The following is a 25,211-nucleotide window of genomic DNA, read 5'->3' as shown; positions in this document are numbered from 1 at the left end:
AATTCAGTGGCATGTACTTTGGAATAAACATGCATTTGATTAGGATGTACAGCAGTTCCTGATATGCAGCCCAAATAGGTTCAGCTGCAGCTTGGAAGCCTCTTTTTTTGCTTTTTTCTTCCCCTTCAGTGGTCTGAGCATATGCAGTCTGATGCTTAGAAATGGATTCAGCGTGTTTTGCTGTCCTAACCTAATTAGGTATTCTAAAGTTTAGAGGAGAGTGTGATGTTGAAAGTCTAGGCAAAACCATTCTCAGATGCTCCTGTGTCACAAGCAAATTCCTCTAAAATGGTATCGCACCAATTAGTATTTTTATTCTGTTGTTAGTTTTAATTTATTAGTTGGTTTTTGAAATTTTAGCATATCCAGTAAACACACACACCGTTTTTAAGCGAAATACGTTATTGGCTGTATATGTAGCTATCTGTTTTTAAAAGCCTTAAAATAGTTTTTACTGGGTGGGCAAGCGAAGTTTGTCCCACATTCTTTCCTTCTCCCCCCCCCTCCATTTCCCTTTTCACAGCTCCCCTCCCCCTCCCCCAAGGTAACTTTTCATTTCTCTTCTTACTGTTCCTAGTGGCATTTAAGCCCAGGGTAGATGAAACCCAGACAGGGCCTTAAACCCATTTCCTTGCAAGCTGTGCAGTAAGCGTTCTACCATTCCCTTCTCCTTCTTGGTGTAACGACTCTGCTTCTTTGGGGGATTAAGCACTAATCGTTCAGTTACACTAACGTGTCTGCCATTTGCTGAGGTGCTCCTTCACGGAAACCAGATTTCTAGTGCAGCCTTTCGAGGCAGGTGACGTCACCTCCAGCCAATGGGGAGTGTGCATTCCATTTGCCGAATGGTTGCCCCACCCCCACCCCAGGAAAAAAAAGAACAATACAGCCACAGCTGCTCAGCAAACAAACCTTACTTTATCAGTGTCACAATAACTGTTATTCACAGTGGCTTTAGAATACTGTCAAAGACATTCTTGCGCACCATCTGTAAGCTGATGTGCGCTTGGAACAGTGAAAGGAAAGGAATTGCTTTGCTGGCTGAGTTAAAACACCCTTTGAAAATGCTCAAGAGTTTGGAAACAGGCAGCACATTGAAAACAGGCTCCCAGAGGGTGGATGCACATGAAGTTTATTCTCTGGTTTGAGTCCTGTTTTCAGAATGGGAAGTGATCCGATTTCTAGAAAGTTTGTGCATGCCTCCTTCCAAATATGTACTGAATTCATTCTAGGCTCCAAAGCCTGTTGCTCTCCCTAGAGTGCTTCTTTCCTTAGAACACTGGTTTGGATAGGATTGCAAGGCAGGCAGATTAGTTCTTTCCTCCTCCTGAGCAGGAATTCTCCATGAAGAGTATTGTTTTTCTCTTTGCAAAAGTATCCAAAAGAAAACAGTTTCCACACTGCGAAAGGGGGCAGGGAGGTGAATGCAATAGCTTCTCAGTATTCAGGATGGTAGGCAGACGCTTGGAGGAGATCTCGTGGGGGAATCCAGCCCAGCCCTTTGCATTCGCAGGGCTAACCTACTTCAGCAAGCCTTGGTATAGCACCCAGCGCTAGCTGAAATTGAAAGCCCGGCACAACCCTTTGATAAGTTCATAAATAGGGAGGAGAGGGCCTCTGAGCATGTGCAGAATTTGAGATTGGGGAGGGGCTACTCAGTGCCAGTAGACATAGCTCACTGCCACCTCTCTACTGGGAATTCTGCCCTGATGTGGGTGGCAAAGTGTATGTAAACAATGCTATGGTGAGAGGAGAGTTAGGTCACCCAAAAGAACTAGGTTGTTGTAGTTGCTATCTAAGATGGCTAACGTAGCGATCTAGGCCTCCATTGTGTTCAAGTAAATTCATTTCATCTGTTGTTGGCATCCATCTGTCTTGGGAGACAATGGAGGAGTTCCCCTTGGGGTGAAGTCAAACTCTCCCCCCCCCCCAATGTTTCAGATGTTTTCTAAAAGTTGTGTAATTCTTTATCTCCCTGACACATTGCACAGGGAGGGTGCCACTGCCGAGAAGGCCCTTTGCCTGGTTCCTTGTAACTTCATTTCTCACAGTGAGGGAATTGCCAGAAGACCCTCGGAAGGCTGAATGATGAAGATGAACTTATATGAAGGTCTCACTTTGGTATTTCTTTTAAAAAAAACAACAACAAGCAAATACAACTTAGCATACAAGTGACCTAGGAAGCTAAGGAGGGCCAGGGTTGTATGAGTTTCCATGTGTTTCAGCCAGAAGATTTATTTCCAATTTGTTATTCATAAGGGAAGAGCGCAAGATTGGGATGGGTCCTTTGAAGTGGAAAACAAAGTCTTCTATTCAGTCTTGGGTCTAATAGAATGCACATGACACAGGCTTGGCATCACAGCCTGTTTTAAAAGTGCAGCGCTTGTCATCTTTGCTTTCCAGTACTGGGAATGCTGGTGGGAATGGGTATTGCCCTGAAAGAAAAACACGGCTAATTATTTCCTGCTGTCTTTAATAGCGCATGCCTGGAGCAATCAGACAGGGAATCATTAGAGAGAAACAAGATGACCAAAGGCTTGTGTACTCACACTGATACCTTGTCAGTGCAGTTACAATTTCAGAGTTAATTGGACCCCAAAAAAGGAAACTTCCGTAATGAGATGCACTGCCAATTCCCTTATCCTCTAAATGCTTTTGTGTTCCCTGGGTTTATTCAGGATGCCAAAGTAATTGTACTGTTGCGCAACTGTGTAGGTCCTCATATAGAAGGTCATTATTGCTCTACAGTTGATCGGATTATACATTTGACTTGCATTTGTATCTTGTTGGACTCTGCATCTTTCCTATTATTGATGTGGTGCTGAGGCTGAGAGATTGGAACCACCCAAGAATGGCACCCACTGACTGATTGGGGTCTTGAACCCAAATCTCTCAATGCCATGACACATATTTTTATATCACCAGTTCAATATAGTAGACATTAGCTGTTTTCACTGTTGGCATTCTGCTAGTTATATTAACCTTTGTCAGGAATGTATTTAAGACAAAGCAACATCTCTTATTAGAAGGGATGTGCTTGTCCTATTGTTTGGTAGAGTGAAGCAGCCACAGAGTTTGGGATACTATGAAAGGGCAGAGAATTGACATCTGGTTGACCTCTGTATGAAATAAGGATGCTGACCTAAACAAATCTGGTCTGGTCTGATCCAACAGACTCTTACTGTGTTCTAATTGTCTTTTATTATATAGTCTATTATTATATTTTAATCGTCAAGAAGGGTGCTGCCTGGATTTTCAGTCACCAAAATGCTTTGGGACTACAACTCCCATCATCCCTAGCTAACAGGGATGATGGAAATCCCAAAACATCTGGAGGGCCGAGTTTGGGGGTGCCTGGTCTTGGGCCACATTTGGGCCAAGATACGCATGTGGCCAGAGCTTCTTAGGAATGCCATCCTATCACAAACCACTAGCAGTAAGAAGGGGAGAATTGCAGTAGCTGAGAGTTCTCTTATCTAGCAGGAATTACTTCATTAATGGCTTTAGTTTTCAGAACTGCAGCATGCTTATTCCCACTAGCAGAGTTAGAAAATGAGACTTCCATATATCACCGTGTGTTTGTGATGATAAAGATGGGAGCACATCTCACGGGGACCTCCGCTTTCTACTTGCAGAATATGTGAAAGCAGTGCTTTAAAGTGCTTTTTTTTTTTTTTTTTTTGTAACTTCCAGAAGCTGAAAATAGTGTAAACTGGAAACAAATAGATATTTTTCTCCTGCATTTCTCCCCAAGCAAAGCATCTAAGCATCTGTGTTCTGCCTCCACTATTGGAGACAGTACAGTGGTACCCTGATTCTTGAATGCTTTGGTACTCAAACAACTTGGAACCCAAACACTGCAAACCTGGAAGTAAGTGTTCCGGTTTGCAAACTTTTTTCGGAAGCCAAACATGCTCCGTTATGAGTGTTACGCTTCCAATTTGAGCGCCACACTTCCATTTTGAGTGCTGCGCTTCCGTTTTTAGTGCTACGCTTCCGTTTTGAGTGCCACACTTCCATTTTGAGTGTTACGCTGAGGTCGGGCTTTTTTTGCTATTCATTTTCCGTTTTTGTTTTTGCAGCTCTTTTTGTTTTGTTTTTGTGACTGTGTGGAACCCAGTTCAGCTACTGATTGATTGATTGATTGATTGATTGTGTGACCGCAGTACATGGTTTGTTTCTTTCATTTTATGGATCAGTAGTCTCGTTTTATAGTAAAATTCATGTTAAATTGCTGTTTTTAGGGTTGATTTTAAAAGTCTGGAATGGATTAATCCATTTTGCATTAATTTCTATGAAAAAGCGTGCCTTGGTTTTGGAATGCTTTGGTTTTGGAACAGACTTCCGGAATAGATTAAGTCTGAGAACCAAGGTACCACTGTACGCCTCTGAATGCCAGTTAGTGGGAGGTGCAAGTGGGGGCAATGCTGTTGTGCTCCGGTCCTGCTTGTGGGTTACCCTTGAGTGTTGGAATAGTTGGGTGAATGACTTGATCCAGCAGGCTGTGCTTATATCCTCATCTTATGGGAAAACACAGCAACATGGTAAAAACAAGCAAAATAATAATATGCACCGTATTGAAAAAATCATCCAGATCTAACCAATAAAATATGGAGCATTGAACATAAGCAGGAACCTTTTCTTTTTTTAGAGAGAGATAATCTCAAAAATGGGTGACAATTGAAATATTTTACTTTGGGTTTTCGTAGACTTAGCCGGATGGGATGCAGCTATTATTCTATAATCTTCTCCTTCCCGTTACTCGATGCATTCATTTCCTCTCTCTCGCACATTTCATTTTGGGCCTCCCTATGAAAAGGAGGGATGGGATGGAACTTATTAGGTCATCCACGTCCAGTCTCTTCCAGTGTAGGATTATTCCCTGTGGTATGTTCTCAAGTGCTGTCTGCTATGGTCTATTTTTAAATGATCCAGAAAACAGGGTTTTCCCTGCTTCCCTGGGGAAGACCACACCACAATTAAGTTGGCCTTGCTGCGAGTGGATTTTATTATTTCCTCTTGGCCAACTTGAATTCTCCTTTGGCCTTCGTCCCCTGGACTGCTCCGAGTTTGGCTGTAGGGTAGAGTAGTCCATTATTAATGGCTCTTGTTTTTCTCCATTTAGACCTGTTGTAAGTAGTTGCCATACACCTTAGTCATGGGTAGCCTAGTGCTTACAGTTTAGCACAGGGAACTTGGAGCCCAACTCCAGATAGAGGCATGCTTCCATCCATGAGTGTTTGTGCTTTTTTCCTCCAGCTATGGAGGAAGCTCTACTTCAGCATGCCTTTGCTTTTCCAACTAACACAGTACAGTGGTACCTCGGGTTACATACGCTTCAGGTTACATACGCTTGAGGTTACAGACTCTGCTAACCCAGAAATAGTGCTTCAGGTTAAGAACTTTGCTTCAGGATGAGAACAGAAATCGTGTTCCGGCGGCGCGGCAGCAGCAGGAGGCCCCATTAGCTAAAGCGGTGCTTCAGGTTTAGAACAGTTTCAGGTTAAGTACAGACCTCCGGAACGAATTAAGTACTTAACCTGAGGTACCACTGTACTTGATTAAAGATTTTGCACCCTTTCCCTTTAAAACAATTTAAAAATCAACCATTGTTCTTCATGATTGGCACAAGGGCCAGACAATCATTCCTATGCGCAGCCGTCTGGGGGCGTGGGGAGCAGGGGGAAGTTGTTTCACAGTTGTTACAAGGGGCAGCCTATTGATACTCAGCACAGCCGGCAATCAGATTAGAAGTTTCTGTCTAAAATGGGGGGGGGTAGGGGTAGAGTATAGATCCACTGCTCAAAGAAATGTACATCTCTGGGTTCAAAACGTAGCTGCAAGCTCAAAGGGTTGCCTCGGTCATACTTCCACATCTGTAAAATGGGTGTGTTAGTGACCTACGTCGTAAGCCAATAAGGCCACGCTTGTTAGTGGTGCCTGTGTTGTTCACCTTGGTTTCAAGACTGGGCAATTTAGCAGTGGGTGACAAAATGCTGTTGCTGCTGCCCCTCTCAGCAGCTTTAGGACACTGTGTCTGGGTATGAAGTAACACAAAGGGAAGTCATTTGGAAATGGATTTTGTTTGGCATGTACATATGGATTGGAACTCGCTCCTGATATTTTTCCAGTGTTCTTTTTGCATTGCTTTATCTTCCCAAGAGGAAGAAAGATTCAGGCTGTATCTGTAAAATTGCATTGCTCCAGGCTGAAATGAATATGTACTTAACTCTCTGCAAACATGCCTTCGCTCTTGCTGTTCCATTTATCTTTCCCAGACCATCTACTTTTTTTGAGCACATAAGGTCCTTCAGTATGTGTATGTGTATGTGACTTATTACATAATTGAAAATGCCACAAACAGCTCTTTAAAACTCCTGTTTCCAACCCCCCCCCCCCGCCAAGTTAACGAGGAAGACCGGGCAGATATACTAATTTTTAATAACTTTCCCCTCTCCTATCTCTTTAAACACAGGATCTCTGGTCATGGAAGCAAGGACACGTGGTCGATTCTTGGCAGTCTGCAGTCTGTGGAGCTTTTGCAGGTGCAAAGGATTATATGTTATCCTGGGAAATGCTAAAGAAGAAAGGAAGGGAGGAGGGAAAATGTGCAAATCTATTAAGGCGAGCAGCACAGCAGCATTCTTTTATAATTCCAGTTTGTTTAGAGCAAAGAAAATGGATCTTGCTGTGCATGGAAGAGGGGGAAAGAAAGGGAAGCAAAAAAAAAAAAAAAAAAAAAGGTGAGGTTAGGGAACCCAGGAAAGGGTGTCTGTTTGAAAGACAGCCAATTTGTTTTTAACAAATTTCTGTTATTGAACAAACAGTCCCTGTCAGTCAAGCTCTGGGATTATCCAGAGGTTGAGTTGTAAAACCCTCAGCGAGAAGAGACTGCATTTGGGTGCGGGTTTGTGCAGCTGTCTGCCCTGAGCTCCTCTTGAGGGTTTTCAATAAGGGCCCATGATTCACTGTTCATGTGACAGCTCTGACAGCACTCTAGATTAAGTAGAGTCAGGAGAACAGAATGTCTAAATGCAGCAGCCTGCAGGCGGAAACTTTCCACGGAGGAGAACCGGAGGCTGAAACATCTGGGCAATCTCCGGACACTATCCCTGGAATGAAGAGTGGCAGGACGTGCTTTTGGGCGATTTATTGCAAAACAAGCTGGAAGTTAATTGAATTCTTAAAGAGCCACCTTGCCTTATTCTAACAGCCTGCTTTAAAATAACTTCCTTTAAGATGTCACAAGTGGCTCATCCCACACGTCTGACAAGGAGCAGGGAGGGGGAACTTAATGGTCTGATAGAAATCTCAGGTTAGTGGCTGCTAAGGGTGGAGTGGCAAAAATCTTCTTTCCAGAGTGAGTACAGTGCGAGGGTCCAAAGTGGTCATGGTGAATGGCAAATTGTGAATAGGCACTTTTGGATTGACCCAAAGTAAAGTAGACACCATTAAATACATATACATACATATATATTGGCCTGTTTATGATAAATTAAAAAATAAAAGGTTGTCTTTTTCCAAGGTATGCAGTGGAGCCATAGAAATAGCCATTTAAATGAGTTGGTAACCTACCCATACAGTTTAGGACAACATGTGGCAGCCTATTTTAGAAAATCCCTCGTCTGTCTATCTGTACCCCATGGTATTACAGTAAAAGGTAAAGGTACCCTTGACCGTTAGGTCCAGTCGCAGACGACTCTGGAGTTTTGTGCTCATCTCGTTCTATAGGCCGAGGGAGCCGGCGTTTGTCCGCAGACAGCTTCTGGGTCATGTGGCCAGCATGACTAAGCCGCTTCTGGCAAACCAGAGCAGCACACGGAAACGCCGTTTACCTTCCCGCCGGAGCGGTTCCTATTTATCAACTTGCACTTTGACGTGCTTTCGAACTGCTAGGTGGGCAGGAGCAGGGACCGAGCAACAGGAGCTCACCCCGTCGTGGGGATTCGAACTGCCGACCTTCTGATCGGCAAGTCCTAAGCTCTGTGGTTTAGACCACAGCGCCACTCGCGTCCCCTTGGTATTACAGTATTTCATTCCAAATCCTTATTGTTGCTGCTTATGTATACTCAGACCACATTCCTGTGGTGCTCTCCTTTAATGTGGACATATGTTTTATTAAAATTAGAAATTATTATTAACAGATTTAGAATCACAGTGTCTGTGCTTTGTTTCCTGCAGTCAAGTCATCCCTTTATTCCACTTCTTGAACCCTCCTGCTTATCTAGCTGTCATGGTGTCTTGCATCCAGGAATGCTAGCCCCCCCTTTCTGCTTTGAACCACTGCCACCATCATCTGCTTCATTTCCAATTTCTTCAGTGCATTCTGGTTACCTACTACGTGTGACACCTCTATTTGGGCAGTTCTACTTGTTGTTGGTAGCAATATGCCCTTTGTGACTATTACCACTTCAATTCCCTTCTTCCCACTTTATAATTATTGGGATTGTCCCTGAAAACAGCCACCTTTGTACTTGTTTAAAGGTAAAGGTAAAGGACCCCTGACAGTTAAGTCCAGTCGTGAACGACTCTATTTTTTTATTTTTATTTTTATAAATATTTATTAGAATTTTTAAATACAAATGCACCAATAACAAACAATCCCACCTCTATCACAACGTAGTTTCATCACTTCTTTGGACTCCCTCACGTCTCCCGCTCCCATTTACATCGTTAAAAGATTTTTCCAAGCAAATTATCAACTTGTTTACGATCTTATATCCACTCAATCAAGTATAATCTAACAATTCTCCATAAAATTTATGTTTTCTTTAATCTCACTTATCATCAAATTCAAAATCTAATTTAGTGGTGGCCAATTTTTTATAATCTAGCATCCTTCTTAACATTCAACCAAATTATGTTTTTGTAAATACATCTTAAATTTCTTCCAGTCTTCCTCAATCCTCTCTTCTCCCAGGTCTCGGATTCTGCCAGTCATCTCGGCTAATTGCATGTAGTCCATCAGCTGCATCTGCCACTCTTCCAGTGTGGGTAGATCTTGAGTTTTCCAGTTTTTTGCGATGAGTATCCTTGCTGCCGTTGTTGCATACATGAAAAATGTTCGGTCCTTCTTTAACACCTTCTGGCCGACAATGCCCAGAAGGAAGGCCTCTGGTTTCTTAGGGAAGGTATACTTAAATACCTTTTTCAGCTCATTATATATCATTTCCCAGAAAGCCTTCACCTTAGGGCATGACCACCAGAGGTGAAAGAATGTTCCTTCATTTTCTTTACATCAGTCGTGAACGACTCTAGGGTTGTAGTGCTCATCTTGCTTTACTGGCCAAGGGAGCCAACGTTTGTCCACAGTTTTTCCGGGTCATGTGGCCAGCATGACTAAGCTGCTTTTGGCGAAACCAGAGCAGCGCATGGAAACGCTGTTTACCTTCCCGCCAGAGCGCTACCTATTTATCTACTTGCACTTTGACATGCTTTTAAACTGCTAGGTTGGCAGGAGCTGGGACCGAGCAATGGGAGCTCACCCTGTCGCAGCCCTGGGCTCAGTGGTTTAGACCACAGCGCCACCCGCGCCCCTTTGTACTTGTTTATAGTCATATTAATATCAGTTCACTTGGTTCGTCTGGTTTTTTTTGGGGGGGGGGGTCTTTGTATTGTGTCGTTTCCAGTGGAGCAACTCCACTAGTGTTTGGAGACATTTGAAAGTAGCTGAGAAACAGTTCTCAACATTTGTGTGTGTTTGTGTGGATGACATTTTTTGAGATTTTCTCCACAACCTCAAAAACTAGAGTAAATATGTCTTGGGTCTGAGTTGCTTGGATGACCAGATGATGTATTCAGACACTATATACTTAATTGCACTTGGAATCATTAGCAGTAGTATTCATGTGCTTTCTTCTGTGGCATATAATTGCCTTGAAAGAACCATCCTCTGTAAATAGACACTGGTGTAGGGTCATAGCTCAGTGTGACATGTGGAGTGATGGCCTAGGGGTATTCCGGGCCCCTTCTGTGAATTTTCAGCTTTCATTGAAAGAAAAAGGTATTTAGTTCTGTTACTTGGAAAGATATAAGGAAAATTCTACAGGTAATGTTTTACCTGTTTGCTTTCCACATCCTGACAAGCACTAGGCATTTCACATTTGTTAAATAACATCAAATGTCACCAATATTTCAGGCAATAAAATTATGTTAAATGTAACCTCAAGCCCTGGCTTTCATTCTGATTTTGTTTCAAGGCTCCGCCATTATTTTCCGGCCTCAGAAGTGGGGAAAGGAACATTTTTAGCTGTCATTTTGCATTACGCCTGCCATTTTAAAACCAGACCACATGCTGAATATTCTGTAGCACTTTCCCAGGCCTATAGGATCAGCAAACAGTTTCAGTATGATTTTTGTTTATAGTTTCCTTGCAAACCTGTGGATGATTGGATACCGTTCTGACCATTTTCCATTGACGCCACACTCCCCCAATATGCTTTTAGGCTTTCTCACTATAAATACCTGGCTAAGACCTTTGAGATCTTGTAAGGGCTTCCCAGTACGTCTTGTGGAAAGTGCTGTGTTATGTGCATGAAGTTGTGTAGATATTACTTTCTTAAAGGTTAGCTGGGGGGCAGTCATCACCTGTGGTCTCTGCCAGAATGCTGTGGCCCCAGCAGCTGTCCATGGATTCCAGGTGCTGGATTTGGCCATAGCCTGCCTGGTTGGCATGTAAATCAGGGCATGTTTGGTGTAGGGTTGGCTTCTTTTAACACCAAATATGCTGGCGATGGGAACTCAAACATCTCCCATGTTATCTTCTCATGCCCCCACAAATTCAGGCACTGTCCTAGCTGCAATTCCAGAACTGGACCAATCTGAAGCCTGAAATGGTGGGGGTGTGAGGGATTGCTTTAAAGTGGGAGAATGGAGAGGCAGTGCTCTGTTCCTCTCTTGATGCAGAAGCAGACCCCTTGCTTTATGTGACTCTCCTGCCCACGTGTAGCTTTGCCATACTCTAAATCTAGAATTTGTACCAATAGGCTCAGAGACAGTGCTTTCTTGACTTCCAGCGCAAGGGCTGTTGTGTTAATGTAAGAGTGAGAATCATGGATGTGCAAAATGAAATCCGGTGAACGGGACATAGCAATCTGATGCACAATGAGTCACAAGAACGACAGCGGCTTCCTGCTCCTTCTTTTGCAAAGGCCATTCAGCTAGTGCGACTAGAACAATGTTGAGGGGACTTCAGCATTAGAGGTGCCTTGAATTCCTCCCTAACAGACTTGCTATGTTCCCCTCAGGATTAACTTGGCCTGTTGGTTTCCTACTGCTTACACATGACAAAGAGGTCCTACCAAGCTGGGATCATGGTATGACCTGGGTGGAAAGTCCTTTCTGGATTTGAAATGCTGCCTTTCCAAATTACTTCCTGAAGCAGTTGGAATGTATATTAATGGTTGCTTAGCAACAAGCCAGATTCCCCACCTATCTCTACTTTCATGTCCCCCTGGAACAAATTCCAGACTGTCCCAATCTTTTAATATGTTTTGGAAGACGGGGGGCGGGGGCGGGACCTCCTTTGTTTTGTTTTGTTTTGTTTTGTTTTACTTGGGTTAGATCCTTGTTGATCCCCTTTCCCCCTTTGACACATCCAGCTCCTTCAGACGCAACATGTCTATAGCATTTGTGGAGAGGAAAAGTGCACACACCCGCATGCCAATGTAAAACCATACGTAAACATTATGGTTTATAAGCATAAAGTAAGTCAAACCATTGCGTGAGAGTTATTTACATTTATCACCATGTTGCAGGTCTCTTGGAAGGAAAATAAAAGTTTATAAGCCCAAGCCGCTAGCCAATCCTTAATCACGGCTAGGTTGCCAATACCACAAAGGCTGTATTCAGACACTATAACTGTCTGAGACTCCCTAGCTGCTCATGTTCTTTGCGTTACCACAAAATTTACTTAAAGCCTTTTAGAGGTCAGAGGAGAGAAAAAACATTAAACACGATAAACACAGCCTTCTGTTTTGAACTGTTGTGTTAACCAAGAAAAAATACTGGATCCTTTCCCCGCCCCCTAATCGTAATGTTGTCTACTTGGCAGAGGGAAAACAAACATTAGTGTTAAGTTAAATGGCCAACACTATATTTTTGTTTAAATGCTTGCAAAATTGCAGTGGTGGTTGAAGTAAACTTTCTACGATGCTTTGCAGCGCAGTGCTAACCGTGTCTACTCAGAAGTGTGTCCCATTGAATTTAATGGGGCTTGCTCCCAGGTGAGTGGGGTTTCGATAGCAGCCTCAGCTGTTTGCAATGTATTTAATGGGACCAGCTGATTATCTTTGCTCACAGGTCTAGGAATACAATACATCTTTTCTAAAGCCATAAACTAAAAGATCTCAAATATTGTAACTTTCTCTCTTCCATGCTCTGCTTGTGAATGGTCAGCAGCAACTCACGGCTGCTGGTGAGAGACCTTTGTCTTATACAATAAGGGAATTGTTTTGTTTACTTGCTGAAGGAAGTCAGGATACCTTGAAATACTGTTTTCCCAGAGGGTTTTGTTTTGGTACAACAGGTGGGGATGATTGATCCAGTCCATCTTGGCATATCTTACAGTGCATAAGATCTATGGCGTTACTTTGATGCATTTGGAGAAATTACTGTGTTAAAACCTGTTGTCTTCCCTGCTTCGTGCTGCCATCTGCCTTTATTAATCACGGGCATCTTTGTCGAGGCAGAAATGTATTGGAAGTGAAGACTGCGAACAGTACAATGCTAGCGAAGGCTTTTTTGTGCAATAAACCTGGACAGCTGCCTTGGTTTCCCTTTCTGATCTAATTAGCTCTGACAAGTTTACAGTGTTGCGTTTTGAGAGTCTCCTTGCCCATACAAGGTATAAAGGCAATGATGAAATCTTCTTTTAGAACTGACTCTTTACAGATGCCCAAGACGGTTCTTCCAAACCTAAATTGGTTAAATCATTGCAGATGAAATGCCCCATCCTGAGATTTCTTCCTTCTATTATGAGTTGAATCTTCCTTTTATAGACTAGCCATATCTGCTGACTAACTGATTGCATGTCTTAAGGATGTCATGCAGCTATTCTTATGGAATGTGAGCTTTCAGTCTGATCTACAACCAGTGCAGGTGGAGATATTGCTCTGCTCTCGTTCTAGGAATCTCAAAAGTGTGGGGGTGTCTCAAAGTGTGGGGTGTATCTCCTTTCAAGCTACACTGTGTTATGGTGTCAGGTGTCCTGACAGAGTCTGCTCAGGAAGACAGACAGGTTATTCCTCAGATTTAGGGGGGGGAGAGACCCTCCTTACCTAGAATTGTTGTTCCTTGGTTTTCTCCTTCCACCATATGTTTTTATTACAGTATTTTTCACGAGTAACAAAAGTAGGGAAACAAAAGTAGGGAAACCCAGCCAGATGGGCGGGGTACAAATAATAAATTATTATTATTATTATTATTATTATTATTATTATTATTATTATTACATACATGCACCGGCAGATTGTTCCCCTTAGCAGTACTTTGAATACAATCCCAGGAACTGCTGCTTGTGGACTTCTTGTAAGTTCCCTGATCTTCTGATACACGTAAACTAGATTATCCGCAGCGTCATGGAAACCTAGGGTCTGAGCTCCGTTGACCATGTTCCATGCATGTTGGCTACATGAGCTGCATTTCGTTGCCCCTTACAGTTTATTCTACCTGTCTGAAGGTGGAAACTTGAGTATATGAAGCTTGCAAGACCAGGAACACTTCCAGGTTTGCTCAAAGCCTAGTTCGGGGGGGGGGGGGATGCTTTTCAATCACTTCCAGATTTAAATATCTGTCTCCTGCCTACACTTTGGAAAAGAACAAGCTTTCTATATTCCATAAAACTGGGAGGAAAAGACAACTATTTATAGCTCCTTCCCAAGACAATGCTCTGGGCTGGACCTTTTGGAACATGTACTCTGACCTTGGCTCTGAATTTTCTGCACACTCCTTAGAAAGGAGCTTGCTTTTTTAACCTCTCACTGCTTTTCTCCTCTATCCTTTTCTTCATTACCGCTCGTCCGTTTAATAGCTTGCGCTTTGGTACTGCACTGCCAGGGTGACAGAGCCAAGAATTCATCTCCTTGGTTCTGAACATCTTGGCATGCATTACATTACCTTTGGTTTGGGAGAAGTGGTGCTATTGCTGTGCGAGCAACAACCCACTTCTCTCGGCACCGTGTTGTTTCTTGCAGCCAGAGGCGTGATCTGTGTTCCTGGCATCATGCTACATGTATTTATGGGAAGGGCTCAGGACTGCAATACCTCAAGGGCCTCTGCTTTGCATATGAACTTACTCAGACCCTGAGATCATCTCCTGCTGCCCTTCTCCATGTGCCTCCTCCATGAGTGGTCCGGAGGGTAGCAACACAAGAACAGGCCTTTTTTGTGGTGGCTCCCTGTATGTGGAATGCTTTCCCCAGGGAGGTTCGGCTGGCACCTTCATTATACATCTTTAGGCACAAGGCAAAAATGTTTCTAAGATGGGCTTGGTGTAATGTGTTCTCTGCCTCTCCACAGCTTCTGGGGTTAGCCTAGCTGTTTGGGTGGCTACAGTGGTTAAATCTCTGGAGGCCTCTGTCTCTGGCTGCCACAGGCTCTTCTCCTTTCCTAGAAGTTTATGCCTCCTGTTTATGCTGTCCTGTGCCCCACCCAGAGGGGACCTGCCTCACTGCTGTTTTTCTTTCAACACATCCAGTTGTGTCAGGAGCAAAGCAGCAGTAAATCACACTGAACACATTGGAGTTAACTCTTTATTAGCCAACGCAGGATCTGCACAGAAGTGCCAGGCCTAATGAGCACAGCAACTCATCTCCAGCAAGTCTTGACCCCATGAAGCAGTTGCTGAGACTGAAGGTCCCTGCCTCCCCACTAAATCCCCTCCTCTCCAGGGGTTTTCCTAAGCAATCTGAGACTGTGCCTGCATGAAGTTAACTTCTCCACACTCTTCATGCCCCTGCTGGTTCCGGGAGACCAGCAGGGTGGGGAGCTTGTGGCAGTGGGAGAGGGAGACACCTGTGCCTCTTCACCAGCCAGACTCATCTCTGCCTCTTGGCCTCCTCCTCTCCTGCTTCCGCTTCTGCCTCTGAATCTCCGCCTGACTCCTCCTGCTCACTAAGCCCTGTTTACCCCTTCAGCTTCTGACACCTCCTCCTCCCAGGCTTCTGTCTCTTCTTCCTATGGCCCCTCATTGTTGTCCCTCCACCAATTCTCAGGCCCTGAGCCTTCTTCCCTTGGGGGTTCCCCAGCTCGTTCCTCCCACCATTGCTCTGCGTCCAACCAGTCTGTGGCAGATTGCTTTACCCACATGTTTGAGCTGAGTTCTAACAAAACACTGCTAGGACAGTCTTCAGATCCCTATAACTGCTGAGTGCTATCTACACCGGTCAATGAAGTGGTACCTTGTCCCTGGCTCATTGCAAAAATGTTTCTGCTATTTCCTGCTCCTTACTTAGCTGTTCTAATGATAGCCTCAGTCCACGAATGTACACATTTGGATGTCTGTGAATGGAGGAGGAACTGAGGAAGCAGACCTGCTCCATCAGCTGATTAGGGAGAGTCAGAATCTGGGTTGTGAACTTCTAGTTGTTACCTTGTTCCCTCTCAACCTGGGGCCATAGCTCAATGGTAGAGCACATGGTTTGCATGCAGAAAGTCCCAGATTCAGTCACTGGAATCTGCAGATCAGGTAGCAAGTTATGGAACAGCTGTTCCCCTGCCAGAAACCCTGGAGAGACACTGCCAGTCAGAGTAGACAACACTGGGATGGATGGGCAGATTAGTAGAAAGCAGCATCTGATAGGTTGTAGCCAACCAAGTTCTGCTCAGAGTAGACAATGCTACAATTCTACAATTCTTTGTGGGCTCCAAAGAAAGGAGTCTGAACAAAAGGTTTTTAAAATAAATGTGTTGCATTGATGACCCTGCAATCCAACAAGACTTTGGCTTCAGACAACCTATGCCCAGATTCTGAAGTGAGAAACAAGCTGTAAGCATTAATAATGAAGTGGTTTTGGCAGAAGCTGTGGGAACTATGGGGCTGTGTAGCATGCATATTTAACAAACAAAGTCTTGCTTGTGTTCGGCATTTTTATATGCTCAGGTGGATTTGCAGCTGCAGTCACCACCCCTCTGGATGTAGCCAAGACAAGAATTATGCTGGCAAAGGTAAGAGCTCGGAGAACAGTGTGAGGCTGATTGACAGGTTTGCAGGTTAATAGCACTGGGGGGTTTGCGTAGTAGCAACAAAATCGAACCCAGCACCTTCTAATGGTTTCTTTTCTTCCATTTTAAGTTTGGGGTCTCTGTCTCTCCAACTCTGGTGCCCCTTTTCCTGGCTTTCCCTGCCACCTCTCGTTTCTTTTCCCACTCAGCTGCTGCTGCTGCTCCCCAAAGGGCTTCCCCAGTTGGTGCTTATTAACTGATCTATTAATTTAGATTTATAGGCTTGGCTCGTTCCTGTAACTCGGGGCTGGCAACTGCTTCCCCTAATCCCATTTATCCTTGAGTCAATACACCGAGGTGGACCAGTGTTATTCCTGTTTTTCAAGTGAGAAACAGAGACTGAGTGATGGTGGCTTGCCCAAAGCTGTGCTGCATTAGGCTGGGAGTCAAGCCCAGAGCTCTCCCAGGTCCTATCATGCCACTCTGCCCATCTGAGCCTGACACCTCTTTTTTTAAGACTGAATTGAGAAAAATAGCCTTAGCACTGTGCTCCCACAGCACTTCATTCTAAGCACCAGGATCTTGCACTTCAACAAAAGAGAGACAAAGTGGACATGTACATTATTTGCCACTGTGGCGTAGTGGTTAAGAGTGGTAGTCTCGTAATCTGGTGAACCGGGTTCGCGTCCCCGCTCCTCCACATGCAGCTGCTGGGTGACCTTGGGCCAGTCACACTTCTCTGAAGTCTCTCAGCTCCACTCACCTCACAGAGTGTTTGTTGTGGAGGAGGAAGGGAAAGGAGAATGTTAGCCGCTTTGAGACTCCTTTGGGTAGTGATAAAGCGGGATATCAAATCCAAACTCTTCTTCTTCCTCCACCTCCTCCTCCTCTTCTAATAAATGACTTCATCTGGAACCAGTGTGACATGCTGGTAAGAGTGTTGGTCTAGGACTGAGGAGACCTGGGTTCAAATCAACACTCGGCTATGACACTCAAAGACCAGTCAGCATCTCCTGACCTACCTCACAGGGTAAAATGGGGGGTCGGAGGTGGGGAGAACCTGTCACGCTGAGGAAGGGAAAACTTAAACACATTGCAGAGTTCCCAAATAATAGACCAGAGGCCATTGTACTTCATCCAGCAGAGCTTTACTGCTACTGAAGGCAAATGAGCATAATGGTCACAAATCCAACACATACAGGATTGGCACAGTCCATAAAAAATCCAGTTGCAGCACTTACAATAAAACTTACAATACTTATAAGACGAAACCTTCACACTGCATACGGAACAGAACAGAACACCAGAACAAAGAGACAGTAAGCTCATGCTCCTTTTGGCCTTCCTATTATAGTTAGCATGACCTTGACAGAAATATAGCAGAACCAGTTTAAATCAGCTGTATTCAGCTTTTCAGAAGGAATAACCCAAACAAGAACCTTCTGTCTGTTTCTTTCACATAGAAAGAAACCTTCCAGAACACTCCTGAATTAAGCAGAACAGGAAAGATCTCTACACATCAGATCAATACTTACTGTACTACGAACTGCAAACTGACAGAACCATGAACACCACCTAGAGCTTTTTGGAGAGAAGGTGGGACGCATAATGAAAGAAAAAAATATATAAACAAGCCATCTTGGGAGCAGACCTTTGTCTTGGAAGAAGTACCTTGACTTGCAGCTTTTAGATTCAGTCCTTCATGGATGTGTGGTGGTGTGGAGAAGATGCCCACCCGCCAAATGCAGTTGAAGAGGAAGGACTGCTTGGTGGCGTAAAAAGGAAACCAGCAGTCATTCCATATCTGTGGAGCACAGTGGTAGTTCATGAGCCTTGCATGCACAACTTCTCAATTTAAAGGGCTGCAAAAGACCTTTGCCTAAGACTTTGGAGTAGAGGTAGACGGTAGTGTGTAAGACATCCCAGTGGTCTAACCTGATATGAGGCAGCTTCAAATGTTTATCTGTGTGCTTCTTCTATACAGACCGGCTCCAGAACTGCAAGTGGGAATGTGCTGTCGGCTCTGCATCAAGTATGGAGGACCCAAGGGATTTCTGGGTAAGGATGGATTGGACACAGGGGAAATGTCTCAGCATGTAGCATTTGAAAACACTGCCTAGGAAGAAGGTGGGTTTCACTTGTAACAAGTGAATTACTGGGGGCTTTTATATTTTTCTGCAGAAAGGCAGAATGTTTTAATGTTTTCATCTGTGCTGCTTGGTGACAGATAAGTTGTAAGAGGAATGAGTGAAACTTAAATTAGTACCTTTCAAGCCAGGGGGTCACTGAGTGTGCAGCAGGCACAGCACTAGAGCAAAATGTGGGCAAACAAGAAAGATTCAGCTGTTTTTATTGTTCAACAATGTACACAAAGTAATAATAATAAAGAATACTTGATGAGAAGTAGGGGAGGAAGGAAGACCCAACAGCTCGACAGAACAAATATTATGTGGCTAGTATTTGTTTTGAAGAGGGTTACTTAAAAAATAAATAAATCAGTGTTTTGCAGTGGCCCAAAGGGTTTCCATGGAGTTGTGATCAGCAAAGCGGGGTATGGGTTCAAACTCTAGCTTGGATTAGTGAGTTTATATTTAATAGGTTTAGTATAATAACATACTACAGTGGGTCCATAATCTTTGCTTGTCATTTGCACCCTGTTTGTATATTTATATGTATTATGGTTTACTTGTAGGTTTAGTAGTTCAGGGGGTTAAAAGAAGAAGACCCTGAATAGCCTTTCTTTCCAGCTGCCTCCTTTCTTTCAATCAGTAATCACCCTCTGCTTTGCAAAACTTACTGAGTAATAACAGTCTTTTCTTTCTATCCTCTCTGCCAGAGAATAAGTAATGGGGTTGATATTAGGCTTCACTCTAAAAACAAATAGAAAGCTGGGAAAAAGGAGCAAATGCTAATAATCATTCTGGAGCAGGCCTGCTTGCGAGCTTCTGTGGAGGCAAAGGTTTGTTGAATTAGAAGAACCTCAGAGATTATCAAGTAGACTCCTCTGGACAGAGCCACGTTGCTCTTACAAACATTTCATTTAAAAAGAAGTCTAAGTTAGGGCCAAACTTCGATATAACATTAATTGCATCATCATCATCATTTATTGAATTTATATACCCGGAGGTCTCAGGGCAGTTCACATAAAAATATCACAGTATATAAAACAAAAATAAAAGCAATAACCCAATAATACCCCCCCCAAAGCCACATTTTAAAAGGGTGTGGGATGTTGATCAGGTCAACCAAAGGCCTTGTTAAAAAGGAACGTTTTTGCCTGGCGCCTAAAGGTGTATAATGAAGGCGCCAGGTGAATTTCCCTGGGGAGAATATTCCACAGACGAGAAGCCACTGCAAAAAAGGCCTGTTCTCGTGTTGCCACCCTCCGGACCTCTCAAGGAGGCAGCACATGAAGGAGGGCCTCAGAAGATGATCTCAGGGTCCGGGTAAGTTCATATGGAAAGAGGTGGTCCTTGAGGTATTGCGGTCCTGAGCCAATCACTCATGCATGCAATTAATGAGTGCACACTTTGTTGTTGTGTCAACATGAGCTTTGGGGAAGGCTGAGCAGCCTTAGGATGGTGGGGCACATCCCTCCATGATCCTAAGAAAAACCACACCTCTGCAAGATTCTACACTTAGGCAGGAATAACCAGTTGCAGAAATATAATATGAGGGACACTGGCTTGTTCGCAGTACATGTGAAAAGGATCTAGTGGTCTTAGGGGACCACAAGCTTAACATGAGTTAACAGTGGGATGCAGCAGCAAAAAAAAGACTAATGCTATTCTAGGCTGCATCAACAGACGTGTAATGTCCTTCAGGGACCTTTGGAAGTTGCTGGCATTGTCGAGGTGCGGCAGGCCACAGACCAGCCACCCGAGCAAAGATGCAGCGTCCATAAATGCCTGGGACATTGCTCCCTCTGAATTATATTCACTGCAAAATGCCATCCGAGGAAACCACCTGACTTCATGGCTCTCTAGACTGGCTGTAGCACAGTAAATAAGAAAGGTTGTAAGAACAGGCACACACACAGTTGCAGCTGAAAATTAAATTTCATTGATTAATTCTGTTGAAAGGCTCTAGACCTACAATCACCCTCCCCTCCCCCCTCTCTAGATATACGTCTTCAGAATTTCTCTAAATTTCTGTAGCTGGTGGAAAAAATATAGCACTGATTAATCTCTAGGCAGGGAGAAGTGGCAAGCTGGGGCAGCATCAAGAAAAGTCTTGGAAAGGGTGGGAAATAGGAAAGACCAGTTCTGCCAGGCCTGCTGCCAATTATAAATCTATTAATCAGAACAGTAAAAGTGTCAGGCTCTGTGCCTGTCTGAAACCAAGAATGACAAATGCCTTATCTTGCGGATTGACACCTTATTAAAACCAGAAGGGCGCATTGGGCTTCCTGTTGGCACCTCCACTGTGGGCCAGCAAATTAACATCCCGTCCTGTCAGGGGAGAGAGAAAGAGAACTAACAGCAGCAGATAGGTGTCTTGACAGTGATATAATAGGAGATTATAACAGGAGATCAGAGGGGCGTAAAGCAGACATACGCCTGCGCTGGTTTTCTTCTTCCAGATGAGAGGCTGCTCCCCTGTTTCGTTCACACTGGCACTTCTCTGCGTCGTGCTCCAGGCTGTCTGCATTCTGCAGAGTCAGAAATCCAATGTGGCCTTTTGGTATCTGGAGAGTCTCTTCTTCCAGTTTTAGAGCACTCATGGTTTTGGATATCGGATTCAGAATGTATGGGTTGTATTTAGTTGTGAGGTTGCAACTTAGAGACGGGCTTCAAGTTACATGTCCCTCAAAGCCTCTTGTACCTTTAAAAAACAACAACCAACAACCATGGAACGCCATTTGCTGTGTTGCTGAGTTGTTGAAAACTGGAACTGAGTAGTGGACAGTGGAGTTCCCTATGGTGTTGTGGACTTCGTTCACTTTAGCTGGTGGATGTAGGAGTTGCCCAGGGTTGGAGGCACTGGTTGAGAGGGATAGTTAAGCAACTAAAACAAGGAAATGTTTGCTGGAGTCCAGTGTTGTAGGCTGCAATCGGTAGGTGCATTCTTACAGTGAGAGCCAGTGTGGTGTAGTGGTTAAGAGTGGTGGACTCGTAATCTGGTGAACCGGGTTCACTTCCCCGCTCCTCCACATGCAGCTGCTGGGTGACCTTGGGCCAGTCACACTTCTCTGAAGTCTCTCAGCCTCACTCACCTCACAGAGTGTTTGTTGTGGGGGAGGAAGGGAAAGGACAATGTTAGCCGCTTTGAGACTCCTTAGGGTAGTGATAAAGTGGGATATCAAGTCCAAACTCTTCTTTTCCTTCTTCTTACAAAACTGCGTGCCCATCCACACAGTGGTCTACACGTGCTTGGAAGTTTCTTAAACTGCTTTCTCAACTCAGCAGGGCATTCAAAGAGACTTGCTCTTGGGAAATGCTGTTGGGGAAGTAGCCCCACGAAGACTCCCGTGGATCACATCTATAGTGTCAGCATCTGGCACTGAGATGCATCTTTTGACGCTTCCATTTTGAGACTGGGGCACCCACCCAAACCAAGAAGTGTGACTCAAGCATTTCTGTAGTGAGAGCATTGCCAATGAAGTACTGGAGACAAGCATGAGAATGATTTTTAACCTATGATATGACATAAACTTGGGTGGGTGGATAAAGATCTGTCAACACATTTTAGTGTCTGAGGGAGCAACACCCAAGCACCCAAACACTGAGACTTTTAGACGTGATTTCAGTAGGCCTTCTTTTCCAAGTAAGCTTGCTTTTGGGTGGTAGCCTTAATAGATTTTCACAGTCTGCCTTGGAATGAGGAGTGGGAAGTGGTCTCACGGAAAACGATTGGCAAATGATAGTGGTCTGCTGCATCTGATATCAACTAGCATAAAAACCTGCAATTGGGAAAATCTAGACGTGGCCTTAGTGTTAGGTTTGGGGGAGAAATTTGTCTGGTTTGTATTTTTGTGTGAACCTGCGTAATTTTCGTTTCCCAAAACAATGCAGAAACCAAAAGACAGTGACCTTGCGGAATTCACACATCTCCAAACTTTATGACCCAGTTTTCCAACTAAAATGTGTGCCAAAAAAAATTAAAAAGATTGCATAGGTAAATGAAAATAAAATTCAAAGCTTGTATTATAACAGAAGATCTTACTTGCAAAAATGAATATATGAATGCATATATTAAGAGAAATTGGCACAAAAATACATAGTCACTTTCATGTGGAAAGAAAACTTCGCAAATTGATGTAAAAAATGAGTTTAGGGTTTGAAAAATGATTACCTGAGGGGGATTGAAAATGACCGATTTGTCCATCTCTGCTTAGAATTCAGGTGCCAGTCCTCTTAAAGTTATCCCTGTATGGAAGATGGCCATGGTTAACCGATGATGGAATGAAACCAGGGTCTTTCTTTGTGATTTTGAGATTCAGCGAGGCATGCGGGTGGTTTAGTGTGTGGATAATGAAGTAATAATATGCCATTCTTTTGTCAATGACATCATCTTTCACAAGGAGTAGGTGCCTGTTCAAGAAGATGGTCTTTCCCAATTAAACTGCTTCAGCTTCCAAGGAAGATGACAGCATTTCTACAGGGAACAATGGTGCTCTACCACAATATCTGCCCATGGAATGCTCTGTCGGTACTTGCCTTGTTACAAATTACTTGGCTTTAAAGCTGTAATTATGGTAATAGACCGAATTGCTGTCTAGTGAAACCATAAAACATTTCCATCTGCCTGCTGCAGCCCCGAAGCAAAGATCATTACCACAGACAAGTGCAAGTGCAGGAAGGAGGTGAACTGAGCTCTGCATCTGACTTAGCAGTGGAGGAGAGAGAAAACTCACCAATATCTATTCCTGAGTTGGCACCAGGTCTCCAAAGCCCCACAGAACTTATCAAGGAGCTTTGGTCTTTACAGACAAGTCTCATTGCTCGCTAAAACCTTTGTTGTAGGAAGAATTCTAATCCAATAGGGATGTGTAATTTTCCGTGCTGAAAGGCTATTGGAAGAATTTAATCAGGTTAGAAAATCCAGGCTGATTATTATTATTTTTTATTGAAGCGGGGAGAACTGCGGTAACATTTGGCCTAAGTCTAGTGAGCAGACGTTTTCTGCTAGGATTATGAGAACCTGGTTTCTTTAAAGGAGCAAGTTGAAGGCGTACAGTTGGGAAGAGGTAAAGATTACATATGTAATGGGGCAGTGAATGGCCTGTGCATAGGATTACTGGAGCAGCCTGGAGGCATAAAAAAACTATCCCCATAGAGAATTATATCCTCTTTCAGAAGTGCTGAAATCCAGACCTACCGATCACCATTTTCCCAAGTTGAATTTGCCTTTCATGAGCAGAAAACCTGAGGCTGATGGGCAGTTGATTGTGAGATGGAGGGCTTACACATGACCATGTTTCTTCTTGTTGGTGGAACAGCCTCACACTACAGAATTTGCTGCAGCAACTCAAGTCGGGAGATTTGGGGTGCACCCAAAGCTATCTGTATCACAAACTGAACAGACTTCTGCTGCTGCAACAGAGCTTATTTCCCCCTGCCCCCTGCAGCCCTCCTTGACTCTTAAAATCTGTTTGGGGTGCCCTCCAGTGTAGATTATTGGAGGGTGCCGGACTGCAGTAGAGAAGAATAAGAATAAGAATAAGAATTTGGATTTGATATCCCACCTTTCACTCCCCTTAAGGAGTCTCAAAGCGGCTAACAATCTCCTTTCCCTTCCTCCCCCACAACAAGCACCCTGTGAGGTGAGTGAGGCTGAGAGACTTTAGAGAAGTGTGACTGGCCCAAGGTCACCCAGCAGCTGCATGTGGAGGAGCGGAGACGCGAACCCGGTTCACCAAATTACAAGTCCACTGCTCTTAACCACTACACCACACTGGAGTAGGAGAGGAGAGGAATGTTGGTTTTTCCTTGTGCAACATTGTTTTTTGCCTGGGTAAACTGGGTATTTGTTTTAAAAAAACCTACATAGCCATATAGAGGGGTTGTGATGGTGGGAAGGTTGTTTCAAGAGTATCAAAGTAATCCCATATCCTCCTGTGACCCCAGGGCACAACAGAACGGTATAGCAAGCACAAGAACATGTGAGGAGCTTTGCTAAGTTTGACAATTGGCCCATCAAGTCCAGCATGCTGCTTCTCACAGTGGCCAACCAAATCCCTCTAGAAAGCTCTCATGCAGGCCATGAAGGCAACATCCCTTTCCCATTGTTGCCACCTAGCAGCTAGTAATTCTAGGTATGCTGCCTCTGAACCTGCTTGTTCCCTGGAGCAGCTATGACTCATATCTATTGACAGTTCTATCCTCCATGAATTTGCCTAATCCCCTTTAAAGCCGTCTAAGCCAACAGCCCCCACTGTTATCTTGTGGGAACAAAGTCTCTGCCTCCCTTGTTTGATGTGTATGGAAGCACTTCCTTTTGTCTGCGTTGTATCTCCTGTCCATCAGTGTCCCTGGATTACCTGAACTTCCTTATCCAGGGGACCAGAAAAAAACTCCCAGCTCCATCCACTTTCTCCACACCAGAACCCAAGTAGCATAGGACAGACTTGAGTGGGCTAGAACAGATTTCAAATCCTCACAAAACCATGAAGCTCGTTTAGGGCATTTTGAACCAGACACACACACTCTCAGCTTCACCCACCTCACAGAGTTGGAAAGAAGAAGAAGAAGAAGAAGAAGAAGAAGAAGAAGAAGAAGAAGAGGAAGAGTTTGGATTTGATATCCCGCTTCATCACTACCCGAAGGAGTCTCAAAGCGGCTAACATTCTCCTTTCCCTTCCTCCCCCACAACAAACACTCTGTGAGGTGAGTGGGGCTGAGAGACTTCAGAGAAGTGTGACTGGCCCAAGGTCACCCAGCAGCTGCATGTGGAGGAGCGGGGAAGCGAACCCGGTTCCCCAGATTACGAGTCTATTGCTCTTAACCACTACACCACACTAGCTCTCTCCAAGGGCCTTATGTATGCATCATGGCCTCTTCTTCCTCCCCTCTTCCTTCCAGCCACCTTTATCCTGCACTGAAACACCT

At 44.2% G+C, this 25,211-nt stretch overlaps 1 protein-coding gene across 5 annotated transcripts in view; it reads left to right on the top strand.

Moving 5' to 3' along the window:
* Window positions 1-25,211, top strand: part of SLC25A26 (solute carrier family 25 member 26) — a 129,972-nt gene that overhangs the window by 99,605 nt on the left and 5,156 nt on the right. For 3 of the 5 annotated variants that reach the window (XM_081853901.1, XM_081853900.1, XM_081853899.1), the window contains 3 exons: window positions 6,476-6,545; window positions 16,100-16,164; window positions 18,146-18,219. In XM_081853901.1, the coding sequence (XP_081710027.1) occupies window positions 6,476-6,545; window positions 16,100-16,164; window positions 18,146-18,219 (209 nt within the window). Of the gene's footprint in view, window positions 1-6,475; window positions 6,881-16,099; window positions 16,165-18,145; window positions 18,289-25,211 lie in introns of those variants that run through there. The other 2 variants (XR_014154133.1, XM_081853898.1) reach the window with 2 other exon arrangements.

Source organism: Podarcis erhardii (genome assembly GCF_964252035.2).
Source record: "Podarcis erhardii genome assembly, chromosome: 2".
Lineage (NCBI taxonomy): Eukaryota > Metazoa > Chordata > Lepidosauria > Squamata > Lacertidae > Podarcis > Podarcis erhardii.
This window is presented reverse-complemented; position numbering and strand designations above follow the sequence as displayed.